At 44.6% G+C, this 12,900-nt stretch overlaps 1 protein-coding gene across 3 annotated transcripts; it reads right to left on the reverse strand.

Annotated features, from left to right (window-relative positions):
- Nucleotides 1-4,270: 4,270 nt before the first annotated feature.
- tob2 (transducer of ERBB2, 2) lies at nt 4,271-12,795 on the reverse strand. Of its 3 annotated transcripts, XM_031870964.1 has the most exons (3): nt 12,286-12,795; nt 9,395-9,468; nt 4,271-9,281 (listed from the first exon to the last, which is right to left on the reverse strand). In XM_031870964.1, exon 3 carries the CDS (start codon nt 9,256-9,258, stop codon nt 8,041-8,043), a length of 1,218 nt encoding a protein of 405 aa, XP_031726824.1. In that variant the 5' UTR covers nt 9,259-9,281; nt 9,395-9,468; nt 12,286-12,795; the 3' UTR covers nt 4,271-8,040. The 3 variants fall into 3 exon arrangements, with proteins under 3 accessions (XP_031726824.1, XP_031726822.1, XP_031726823.1); XM_031870962.1 differs by having other exon boundaries at nt 4,271-9,468; nt 12,286-12,794; XM_031870963.1 differs by having other exon boundaries at nt 4,271-9,468; nt 12,282-12,794.
- Between the last annotated feature and the right edge of the window lie 105 nt (nt 12,796-12,900).

Consider the following 12,900-nt stretch of genomic DNA (forward strand, 5'->3'; position numbering starts at 1 on the left):
CCCCCAAAAAAAAAAAAATATCAATGAGACATAAAGCAGAACTCCCTTCCTCGCAGAATTCAACACAGACACAAACCACCAAGGGATTCTAAATTTGCACTGTTGTCTTCACTGACCTCCAGTTGCCGTGCCATGCTCCAGATGTTGTTTTGTTACACGATGCTGGAGTTTTGGATGCACACTGGCAGGCAGTGAGGCATGATGGGGAGCGGTGGTCACAGGAAGGCCTGTGGAGAGCGCCTGGCTCCTACACTCAAGAGAGGAAGGCGGGCGATTGTGGACACTCCCGTGGTCAAACACACACACATGAAAAGTCTGGTCGGTCCTGAGACAGTTTCAAGACAGTCAGGAAATAGGAAAAGAGCAGACTGGTACAAAAGAATTATAGGCTTTTAAACACCACACAGATCCGTTTTTATCACTGCACAGCACTTCTTCTTAGCGGACCAAAGCATGAGTCAAGTTAGAAGTCCTGTATTTAGAACAGTGCACACTGGCCCCGCCCCCTTGACATTTCCTTGTGTCGCACTCATGTTTGTGTCTGTACTTCCTTTTTAAAATACTCGGAAGGGAGTTGGTTAACTCACGCCAGGGTAGGAGAGGACCGATGAATGCGGGAGACAGATTCACAGTGGTACTTCCAGCTCGCAGAGTAAGGAAGCAAAGACCTCAGGTCGGCAATGAGGTTCAGTCACAGTTCTTCTGTCTTGTAACCCACATGCACGCCTCTGCGCACACACGAAAAACCGTTTGTACATAGTCATCCGCGTGTATCAGCGAGTAATTCATTCTTGCACTTTTTCTTCAAAAACACAGTGTGTGTGAAGATTATAACGGTGGCAGGTATCTTCCTTGTTTACCTCCACCCCCAGGAGACAGAGTAGCTTATTAGGGGGGAAAAACATGCATGACCTTCAATTTAAAGCTACTGTGACCTAGTTTCCTTTTCTACTAACCTCAGATCAGTTTCCAGAGCCTCACACAAGATTTTAATTTTACAGAAGAAACACTTTCCTTCGAAGATGACTATATTTTACAAATGAAGACAGAGTTGTAGTTTTCTGTAGGTTACTTTAGAATGCAGTTGATGATCTCCAGGGCCCTCACCGATGGAGGGGTATGTTGATGCGTAGGGATGTTTATTTTACTGCACACTGCAGATGGAGGGCGCTATAGCCACTTTCCTGCTCATGGTGTGATGGCTGGATTGATATAAGAAAAAGATTTAGCCAGTTCCATAGTCGACTGCTTCTAAACGTTGTAAATAACATGATTGTCTCATGGTCTTTATTTCCTTAGACAGGAATTCTGACTGTGTCTTTATTAACCCAATGCTATTCCTCATATTTGCCAAATAGTCAACGAGTGCTGTATTTATTCTGATGGTAATAATGCATCTGTTGATTGTGATGTGCAACAATATGTTGGATAATTCTATTTCCTTTTGAGGAACAATACTTCTAATGAAACCAATGCAGGGAAATCAATGGGTAAACTGTGCTTTTGGATGCTTGTTTTAAAAAATACAGATTTATATAGTTTTATGGGATTCCCCCCCTCCCTCTATATACATACAGCATGTGTTTGAACACACAAAGGACAGGGCACACTCTTGTTTACCTCATCCAGCACTTCCTATTTTGAATGGCGGACAGTTTAGCAGGGCTACAAAGTGGCGGTAGTCGAAGCAGAAAGCACATTTAAAGAAAGCAGCTTCGTTCCATTTGGCGAAACCTCGACTCTGAGTTGATGAATTGAGTTCCTGTTTTGCTAAACCGAGTCTGTGTCTAAATTAGTAAGTAAATGACAGACTGTTATGAGACTCTGTATCTCAAGTGTCTTTGGCTGATGCACATTTCGTCATCGGTCGGCTCCTGCTCATAATCGCCGTAATTTTTGAAAAGAAAATAAGTGTGGCAATAATACTCTGTTACGTACTGCTCGTTTTATTTCCTCGATGATGTTGTGTGTAAAATTGTTATGATGTACTCAATAGAAATGCCCCAAAGTCATTTGTGCTTCCAGTTCAGATCCTCTGTAGTTTAGGATCCTAATGCATGGAACCCAGTAAACCTGTCTTTTTTTTTTTAATTTTTAAAATATTTTACACCAAGTGTACTTATGTCTGCGAACCATTACTGAAAACTGTTTTTAAATGGGTAGGTTGATGGTCTCTTGTACAGCTCTGTCAAAAGACCAAGCATAACATCTTTGCTGTAATGTCATGTGTTGATGACTTAATAGCATTATAGCGCCACCCGTCCTTGTGCAAGCCAGTGCTTGATCTTGGGGCGAACATCGGCTGAAGACGGCATCTTTTAATCACTGTGTGGATTGTTGTTTATTTACTGAAGCTCGATCTATATCGAGATACACCGGATCCGTTTGTGATTTTGTGTTTTCTTGATAGATTCCGTGTTCGTTCCAGTTTCCTGGGAGACATTTCTTAGCAACGTGTTTTATGTTGCATTGACATTCAAACTTGGATTTGGCTACATTATGCTGTTTATACATCAATGTAGTTGATGAATGCAAACTTTTAGTTGTTTTTTTTTAAAGTAAATTAAAGTGTACCACATCAGGCTGACTAAAGGTACTGGTCAAGAGAGTCTTTTAGTCAAGATGGTTTATAGTTTATAGTACGGTATGTAGCAATTTCTTCTTTCTTTTTGATGCAAAGCACCTCATGGAACCGGCTGTAACTCTCATTGTCGTGTAGCACGGTCTAAATTCTCCAGTTCTACACATGCTAAACTGTGCCACCAATAGGAAAGGAAGATAATAGCAACAGCAGTTTCGGTCTGCAGCTGTCTGTCTCCACCTAAAGACCAAGATAGTAATAGCTGTTGCACTATTACAACCACGATTTTAATTTCAATTTAATTTTTTTTAAATTTTTATTTATTATACTATATTGATCCCTTTAAGGGGAAAATTTGTCTCTGCATTTGACCCATCACTTAGGGAGCAGTGGGCTGCCAATGACAGGCGTGTTTTTGTTTGGTGTTTTTTTGTACTGTCCTAAACAAGTGTAGGATACATGCAACCTCCAGTACTATGTTCTAACTGTATCTTGTGTCATGCAATTGAAATAAATTGGCATTAAATGACATGCGGGCTCTTTGCTTGACCTTGCCAACCAGCTGCAGCAGCTGGAATGGGAGACACTGGTGCTGAGACAAAGAAACCATAGATAACAAAAGAAGGGGAGGATGGATGAAGACGTCTTTCTCATCCTCATCCTTGAGGCACACGTGCACGTGCACCACCACCCATGTGCACGTCTTCTACGCGTAGTCGCGATTGTGTTTTCCTGCGCCTTGCTGTTTTTTTTTTCATCGCCTCTGCCCTGCTGCTCATCAGTATTCCAGAGGAGTCGGAGATGTTGCGTAATGATCACATCGACACACTGGGGAGCAGCGTTGCGTAACAGCAGCAGCAGCAGCCTCAAAGACCAGCGGGATGGGTGTGTGAGCTTGGAGAAAGGAAAGCGAGGAAGCAAGGGAGGGGCTCTGGGAATTGGGAGGGGGAGGGGGAGGGGGGCAAGCAGAGGAAAGGATCAGGTGATTGGAAGGATGGAGGAGAGGGAGGGAAGAGCAGGGGGTAAGGGAGGATTGGGGAAGCAAATAAGATTGCAAGGGGATGGACATAGAGAGATTGAGAACAGGGATGCAGTTGAAAACATGTGAGCCGAGATGGAGGGAGGGAGGGAGATGGGATGCAGCGAGTGGGCGATGGAGACGCGGAGGAGCGCCAAGGAGGAGCCCGGCCATGCATGTTAATGTCACACCACTGCATGTTACTACAGAGAGCACAGCGCGTTCACACGAGCGAGCCGAGCCTCACAGCTGGCCGCGTCCGACAATAAACACTATAGCACAGGTCGGACAGAAGGAGAGAGACAAGTGCGCTGGGTGATGACATTTAAAGTAATATCTGCTGGGATGGGTCCAGCTGAGGTGGGTGGTGAGCAATCTGGCTCCTCACCATTTGAGAATTTCATGCTCGCTTTGAATTATTGATCAAACATCACTGGAGTTTGTTTACCGCAATAAGAGCTCCGGCATTTCAATGAGAGGCTTCTCCCAGGAACACATTGCATCGTCTTTTCATAGTGTTTGGTCTCCAATATGTTCCACATCCAAGTACGACACATGAAGAGGTGAGAGGGAGCTGTGACCAAGCTGAAAAAATAATTTCTCCCATCTAGTCACATGGCTCTGCACACCCAGAAACAAGGAGGATGACACAATCAGCTTCTTTGCTATGCTTATTTTTGCCAATCTGTTTTTTTTTTTATTACAAACTTAAAAAAGAATCTGATACAATAAGAAACTGCAGTAGTAACTCCCCATCCCCGGGGGGGGGCAGCACAGAAAACAGGTCATTGCATTTGAGTAGTGAAAGATTCATAACACATCTACAGGGTGTACAGATCAGATACAAAATAGGAAAAATAATAAAATACAGGCAGGAAAGAAAGCACTATATTTATACATCATCTGAACTTTGAATTATATCTATTTTAATCTTAAATGTTAAATTTTTTACATAGAAAATAAACTTCTTTTATGACAATGAAATATTCCAAAGTGCAAAATAAAACGCACACATCGATATAAGCAAAAGGACATCAGAATACAAAATTCTTGTTTTTCCTCATTGATGTTCAACCCTGATCGTGGAATAGCCTGCGTTTAGAGTCGATCTGTGGCGAGTTTAAAAACACCAAAGTGTTCTTTTCAAGTGGGAAACAAACCAGCATTCGCTCTTAAAAAGACGCGAGGGCAAAACAGCTTTTACAGCAACGCCTCACATCCTCAGATCCCTCACCTCAAGAGCCCGATTCGTACGCAGAGGAAATTTAACAACACACCTCGTTTGTTCGGAATAATCTGACAAATATGGAAAAAAAAAAAAAAAAAAACTAAAAAGTTGTCACTTGGACTTTTTGGACATGCATGAGACTAAACATCTCTTTAACACACACACAAAAAAAAGATGTTTCCTCATGTATTTTCCACAGGCCATCTCAACCAGGGTTGACGAACAACAGATCACATCCACAGCACATTCATTTCCTTTATCCTTCTTAAACCTGCCGTTAACACTGTCTTCCTAAAGAGGAGATATACTGGATTTCTTTTTTTTTTCCCCATTCCCGGGTGCAGAGAGGTAGAGACCCCTTGAATCCTTCAGGGTAATTTAAATTATGGCATTACATTGCACTGGAGAAGGGTGAGCATCCGTGTACGCAAAAGACAGTCTGGGATATGGCTATAGTATCAGGACCAAAGGGACCAGGCTGGTGGGGGAGAAGAGAGCCCACTGAGAAAGAATGAGGTGGGATATAGATATTATATGAGGGAGGTCAAAATATATATTTGGGTTTAGGTACTCTAGTAGCACAGACAAAAAACAGGGGAGTTATTCAGTATTGTTGACGAGAAATGGTTTATAATAGTTTTTCAAATCCCTCCCCCCTAAAAAAACAAACAACGAAACCCAGTGATGGACACTTATTCAGGGGGAAAATAAGCGGGGCGACCACAATATGCAGTGAATTCACATAAGGGGGGAATGGACATTGCACTGAAAAGGTTTTTTGGTTTAAATGTACTGCCTATGGGAGTAGTGTCGTCAGGCTGCCCTGGGAAAACTCTGAAAAGAAGTGTGATATCAGCCATCCTTTCCCACACAAACCCACTGTAAACATTCACATCTTAAGCTTCAAATCCAACTTGAAGAACAAATACATTTACCCGTCTTATTAGACAAATTCTGCACAAGGTACAATACACATTCAATACTTTATTCTGTACATCTTTTATTTTTGTCTCAGTTTGCATATATTCATGTTATTTTCTGGAAAAATAACCTCGGCATGTAAGAAACTAAACAAAGAATCTGAACATAAGAACTTTGTATATACATATTCCTGGACTTGTCATGTCTTACTCATACAAATGTATGTGATCATTTTGCAAAAACAAAAATATAGAAATATTGGAAATAAATTACAAAACATAAAACTATAAATCTTTCCCCTTTACGATGTGTACCTCTCCACTCATTCCCCTTGAAAAGAAAAAAAAAAAAAGAAATACAAACTCGCATGCGTATGACAAGCTGTCACATTGCAAAACCAGCGTGAGCACAAGTCAAGGGTCCACGGGTCATCTTATACAAAAACAGACTTGAAAACATTCAAATAAACGGACATGACCAACTGCGCCTCCTCACCAGCTTGATGCACTTGAATGAAATTAAGCTCCCGTTTGAATCTCTAAAGCATTTCATGATAGCTGAATAAAAATGTGCCATTTCCAAACAGAGGGCAAAGGAATGGTGTCAGCGCTCGTGTCTGTGGGCGACACACCGCCTCAGGAGCCCAGTAATAAAGTGCTGGACAGCTCAAATGGACATCTGAGAGTTACCCTTCCCTGCAGTGACTAACTGACAATCCCGTGGACACGGCTGGTAAACAAACCATTGTTAGCAAAACAGCAGACTTCCAGAGATCTGACAAGCCAGCCAATAAAAGCTACAGACCAGTGAAAGAACATTCACCGTTGCATCTTTGTTCACATAACTGGGGAACAAAAAGAAAGAGACAGAGCAACCTGTAACTGTACCATTCTGGTTTGTCCGTTGTTGGCAGCCACAGATCACTGAAGAATCACAAGACGAGGGAGAGAATAGTGTTAGCCTTTGGCTTCAATACCATTTAAGCTCACCAGAAACGTGTTCTGGGTGTCAAAGTGTCGCTCTCTGAGCCAATACAGCCTGGTAGCCACAGAGGCAACAGAACCCTCGAGCTGCTTCTCTATTCGCTTTCTCCGGTCTTCCCTTCTCTCTCTTATCTCCCTCTCTTCCCCCCCTTCCTGCAGAGGAAAACCTCTCCTTCATAGTCAAAGTCATACCAAGCCATTTATCACAATCCTACTGCTTAACTGCTGCATCCACTACGCCTCGTCACCTTCTCACACACACACACACACTGCTGACTGGAATTGTGCATTTGTGCGCATATTTCTATGTGTGTCTCTCCATTTGAATACATGTGTGAAACCATAACTTGCATCCCAGTCTGTATGATTGAGGTATCAGCGCATCGTCGTCGTCTTAAAATACAAAGATTTACTTGTTTTTCACATTCACCAAGGTCTCCCTGACCTTCCCCCCCCCCCCCACGACAGATACAACACATTCTTATACATCACACTGCCTTAACACCCCGATGCTCTCTTTCTGCTCCCTCCACTGCTCTCACTTCCATTTAAACTCGTGTCATGTACACATTCCAGCTGACGATAAACTGCCTCCGATTTACGCCCGGCAACAACAACAGTGTCAAAATGTGCGTGCGCACGAGTGCCTTTCAAGGGGAACGGGCCCACCGTACAAACAATGAGTCTCTCCATCACGCTGAGCCACAACATAACAGAGCAGGACCACACACACACACACACACACACACGCACACGCGCACGCGCACACGCACACGCACACGCACACACACACCTCTGTATTTGTTGCAAGTAGGGCAGAGCAGATTGCAGAGCAAAGTGCTGAGCTTTTCCCACAGCCGTCGCTCCCTGCAGGACTTGGCAAGGTCCTTTTTCACAGCATGACAGTGCAGTGCAAAATGGAGCCATACTACAGCCGGGTCCATTAAACAACAAGTCAAGAAAAAAGAAAAAGCCCCTCACATTAACATTCAATGCAAAAACAAATGATTGGCAACCACTCAAGGTAGAAAGGAACACCCCACCCTACCCATTCCTGTCAAAGCAAACACACAGAACGTGATGAGTAACGGCAACAGACTACAGGTCAGGGGTGGGGGGGTGCTGGGGGGGGGGGGTAATGGAGGAACAAAACCAATCACATGAATTATTCAGTGGACGGGGTATTTTAAATCTTTGTAGTTCTAAACTTGTATTAGTATCAATTTCTTAGAAAAACTGAAAAGATCTGGAGCATCAATGTCCAAACCCACCTCCTCCTACAACAGTTGTTAGCGTTACAAATGAAGGCTTAGTTGGCCAGCACGACGGGCTGGAAGGACTGGCTAGGATATTGCAGGTTGTAGCTTCCTAAACCCTCGACGAATGGCGGCTTCTCCATGTAGGGGATCCCTCCGTTGCTGCCAATGATGCCCACACTCTGGGCAGGGGGAGGGCTGGAGAACGGGTCAAAGGACGGATGGGTGTTGAGAGCGTGGGGGGGTTGGAAAGGGCTAGCAAGTGGCTGCATGGGCTGGGCATCGGCATCAAAGTAAAGGGGGCCCGGGGATCCTGGGTAGACAAACTCTTTGGCGTTGGGGGAGAGCTGGCTGGCGATGGGACCTCCGAGCGAGTGCAAGGAGAGAGACAGGGGCTTGTGCTTGAGCAGCTCTGGTGCCGAGATGGTGGTGGGAGAGCGGGTGAGCATCCTCTGGGTAGGCGTTATGGCGGCTCCGGGGCCGGGGCCGGCTGCCGACCCGGCCCCGCTGCACTTCTTCATCTTGGTCGAGCCGAATTTGGTGGCGGCGAAGCTGGCGGTGGTGAATGTGATGGGCTGAGGACGGGCGGCGGGGAGAGTGGAGGGCGGCTGCTGAGCGGAGAGGTAGGGCAGCCCGCCGCTGGGCGGAGAAGGGGTCGAGGTGTTCGAGGAGTGGGTGGCGGGGTCAGTGGGCGTGCTGGAGCTGGGGTAACTGAAGAGCCCGGGGCAGGACTGGGCAGACAGAGGGGTGGGAGAGCTGGAGAGCGACGGCATGAGGGCAGGAGACTCCTGGCTTCCAATTGGCACGAACACCTGAGCGTCTGGGTTAAAGCCCAGACTCTTGGCCTCCTCCGCCTCCGCGTCTCCTTTGCCCTCTCTGATCACCCCCTCGGCCCTCTCGCCGTCACAGCCGAGGCCCGGAGGGTCCTCCAGGTAGAGGACCTTCACTGCCCCTTTCTCCCCGATCTGGTAGGATACCTCGTAAGGGTCAATCCACACGCTGAGCTCTGCAGGGACATTTGCACGCACTTCCTCCGTGTCCAGTCCACTCCTCTTGGCGGCCAACTCCACCACGGGGTCCCTCGGCGCTCCCAGGTGAATGCAGCGGAACGCTGAGCCCCTGAGAGGTGCTTCAGGGTACCAGTGGCCCTCAAAACGAGACATCAGTATCCTCTCCAGCTCCTCGCCAAACAAGTCAGCTCGACGCCGAGGCAGCTTGTTGTACAGGTAGGACACGATGAAGTTGAGGGCGACCTTCACCTCCAGATGCATGGCTGCACCAGGTCAGCACCGCCCTGAGAGCAAAGTGATCGAAATGACGCAGAGGCAACGAAACAGCGACAAGGAGTTCTTCCTCTGGCTTATTGTAACGTGTAGGATTCTTTTAGTGTCACCATGGTAAAGGCACCTTGAAGGCGGGGGCAGCAAGTTGCAGGCCGTCTTTTGTCCTCACAGATATGCAACAATGTCGTCAGGTCCCGACTGTGGAGAAGGAAACAGAAGAAAGCGGTCATTTTACATGGAAGGAACCAGAGGAAGAGATCAAGGGAGATGGATGAAAAACAAAGAGGGAAGGACACTGCTATCCAGCTGTAGACGACTAATCATGTTTATGTTTTATAGACATAGAAAGCAGAGCAAATAGACCTTCTCAGTAACTAATGGTGATATACATGTAAGCAAATATTATTGACACGTTTGTTTTTCGTCTAAACACAGCAATAAAATATATCAGAAATTGTATATTAATGCTATTTGCCAGTTTGAACTATTGCAATTTTTCAAAAATTTAAAACAAAACCAAAAAAAATACGCACAGACTCCATCACAGTAAAGAAAGGCTGCTAATTAAGGTACCTCTGGTCACAATAAACTGACAGAAACTTGGTGGAGCGGTTTGGTAAATGTATCAGTTAAGTGGGACGTTTCATTGATTTACATAATTATTTGAATGGCACACTCAAGCCTCCATAAAGCTAGATCACTGATCTGATGAAAGCAAGGGATATTCAAGTCTGCATGCATGAGACCAGTGGAAGTGTCACGGCTTAATACGCTTTGGATTGAGAGATTTGTATGCTGACCTGTGAGGGCAAACATTCAAATAAAAATAAAAAATGGACAATTTGTTGAGAATGCCTTTAGGAATCTCGTTTTTTTTAAGACAGGATAGCAAAGATACAGTTTATTTGTTAGATGTGTGATAAGTGAGCAAAGAAGTGAGCAAATTAACTTACACCATGACTATTTTTATTCAATAACACACAGCAATTATACGCGTTTTATATTTTGCTTTCATCGACTGCAGGATCTACTGACGGATGCAACAGATGCCGTGTTGTGGGCTTCATAAATCCTTCATAATCTGAATCCCATGGAGTGCTTCCTGCTTAATGCTTTCACACAGTCACACAGGGTCCATTCCCCCGCCCATGCACAGTCAAACCGAATGGAAAATGACATGCTAGAAGAAGAACATAATCAAAACAATAAAACTACAAGACTCTCAAAGAAAGAAGGTGTAAAATGGCAGGGCAGTTGGTCGACTTCCCAGAACACCATTTCCCACCATGCAGTTCGTGCAATAACCCCCTCCCCTCCCCCCATAGGCATACACACACACACGCACACAAACAATTCAGTCACATTCACTTCCCTGCCAGATGGGGCTTCGGAGGCTAAGATTAGGAAGACGCCTCCGATTAAAGACAATTCTAATGTTATTACAGATAAAGCTGCACAGGCTGGGCGCAGGGCTGTGGGAGGGACATTTCAAGACGAGATTTACATTTCCCCTCTCGCATGAAAAAGGTGACATTGAAGAAAAAGATGGGGGTTGGTTGGAATGGGCTATAAATAGGGCCCCATTTTGCATCATCTATGGTGCAAATTCCTCTCCACCACCCGAGTTCAAAGTGAGTGGGAGTGACTGTAGAAAATGGGATCTTTGAGCACAGGAGGTCCGTCACCTGCACGAGCCATCATCACGAAAAACATTGTGTGCACACGCGGGCTAAGCTACCTACAGCAGCATTTCTCTCATTATAAAGAGGCAACAGCAGGATACACACGATGTCCAATGTCATCCAATGACATTAAAGGAATAGCTCAGTTAATAGGTGTAGATGTGTTGCTTTGAGAGTGCAATGAATGCTCTAAATTGTAAAGAACAGCTTGAAATTTCAATTTTAAAAAAAAAGTCCCCCCCCAATCTTTCATGTTCATAAATGATAAATCCCCTCTGCTGTGCTCATATTTGTATTATTCACCTGCAGATCCTTGAAAAAGGGAGCTAGATACATTTTTACAGGCCTGTTGTTGCAGGTCAGAGCAACGGCAGGCTCTACAGTGCTATTTTTGTTTACATCGACTCATTATCAGAGCCGCAAATGTGTGGCACTGTGTGCTGCAAAGTATCCACTGCATGTCAGGTTTGATCTATTTAAGCAGCACATCCACGGCGAGCTTACAAGTAGCACAAGCTAATGTGCAGATATATGAAAGCAAAAGGGCCTTAAGAGAGATTAGAAATGAGGGTTAAGCACAACATATAGAGAGGCCTGTGCTGAACAGAGAGGTCCCCACACACATACAACCTCAATACAACAGCACATGATGTTATCAGGATTTTATTCTTTTGTTACAAAAAGGCCCCATACTTCAATTTCCTCCCATTAGAACTTTAAGCAGATTGATGTTTATAGACCTCTTTGAATTGGGAATATGTTGCACATCTACCAGATGCCAAATAATGGAGGTAAATGTGCAAGACGAGGGTTGAGATTGGAGAAATATCCTCCAGGTTTGCCTGTGTGATGACAGGCTCGGATGATAATAAGGGGACAGGGTCTACCTGGGGATTACTGCCATATGTCAAGTCAAAAGGCACTGGAGCAGAAAGGACACTGGTTCAGCTGACACCTGTGTCAAAATGTCACTGTAAATTAAAGGATAAGGCTAATTAAGTGGGGAACCAGTATGTGCTAACTGAGCATTGAAGAGGAGAGCATCTCCTCAGCATAAACAACCCCTTCAAACACGGTATGAAATGGAAAATACCCATGACAGCTGAGCAGACTGGGTCACTTCAGCTAATGCATAACGGGCTAAGACGAAAACAAAAGAGGAGTCTTCAATCAATGGCTGAACCAGTGCAGTCAGTCATTTCAGGCAGAGCATTTTCTTCCAAGCAAGAAGACATCAACACACAGCAACATGCTGTTGACAATGAACACGCCTGTGCATTTAAATATAATTAACCTATTTCATACACCGGCTGACATTGAATTACTCACCTACCGTCACTGATGCACTAGCTCCGCTTGTACTCCTGCGTTTGTTATAATTCCCTTGTGTTGTCTCGGATTTCAAGGCGGATGTGTCGAGTCGGTGATTCAGATGCTGACCACTAGATATTTTTCACCTTATTGTTGTTGAATGTCTTAACTGCTGCCCCAATTCTCAAATGGCCACAGGCTTTCCCAGTTTGTCTTCAGCTGACAGTTTGCATGGAGGGTCCAGAGAAACTTTACTGTTTGACAACCCGGCGTATTTATACAGGGTGACTCGCCCACACGGCCGTGACGGCAGGGACTACTTTCTTCATATTATAGTAGCTGCTGCTTTATTATTCCATATAACGGCATTAGTGCATTATGTTCTCCTCTCAACAAACCATTAATGTTATCTCCATGCACGTTATCTATATTATTATTAACCAGCGGATAAGGTTTTAAAACAACAACAATAACAATACTTAAAACAAAAAGATAACTGTTCACTCACTGGTCACTTTCTAGACAAGATGTCAATTCATAGTCTTCCTCGAAAATCAGAGACGCCAAAAAATCATAAAATGAGGCCGTTTTTCTCTATGTTTACCTTGCGGGCTCTAGTTTAATTGGCGGAGGGATA

This window comes from Anarrhichthys ocellatus, unplaced genomic scaffold (genome assembly GCF_004355925.1).
Source record: "Anarrhichthys ocellatus isolate YVR2014 unplaced genomic scaffold, GSC_Weel_1.0 scaffold55, whole genome shotgun sequence".
Lineage (NCBI taxonomy): Eukaryota > Metazoa > Chordata > Actinopteri > Perciformes > Anarhichadidae > Anarrhichthys > Anarrhichthys ocellatus.

Excerpts from the sequence above, each read along its gene's own strand:
- tob2 (XM_031870964.1), bottom strand. The coding sequence starts at position 9,258 with ATGCATCTGGAGGTGAAGGTCGCCCTCAACTTCATCGTGTCCTACCTG.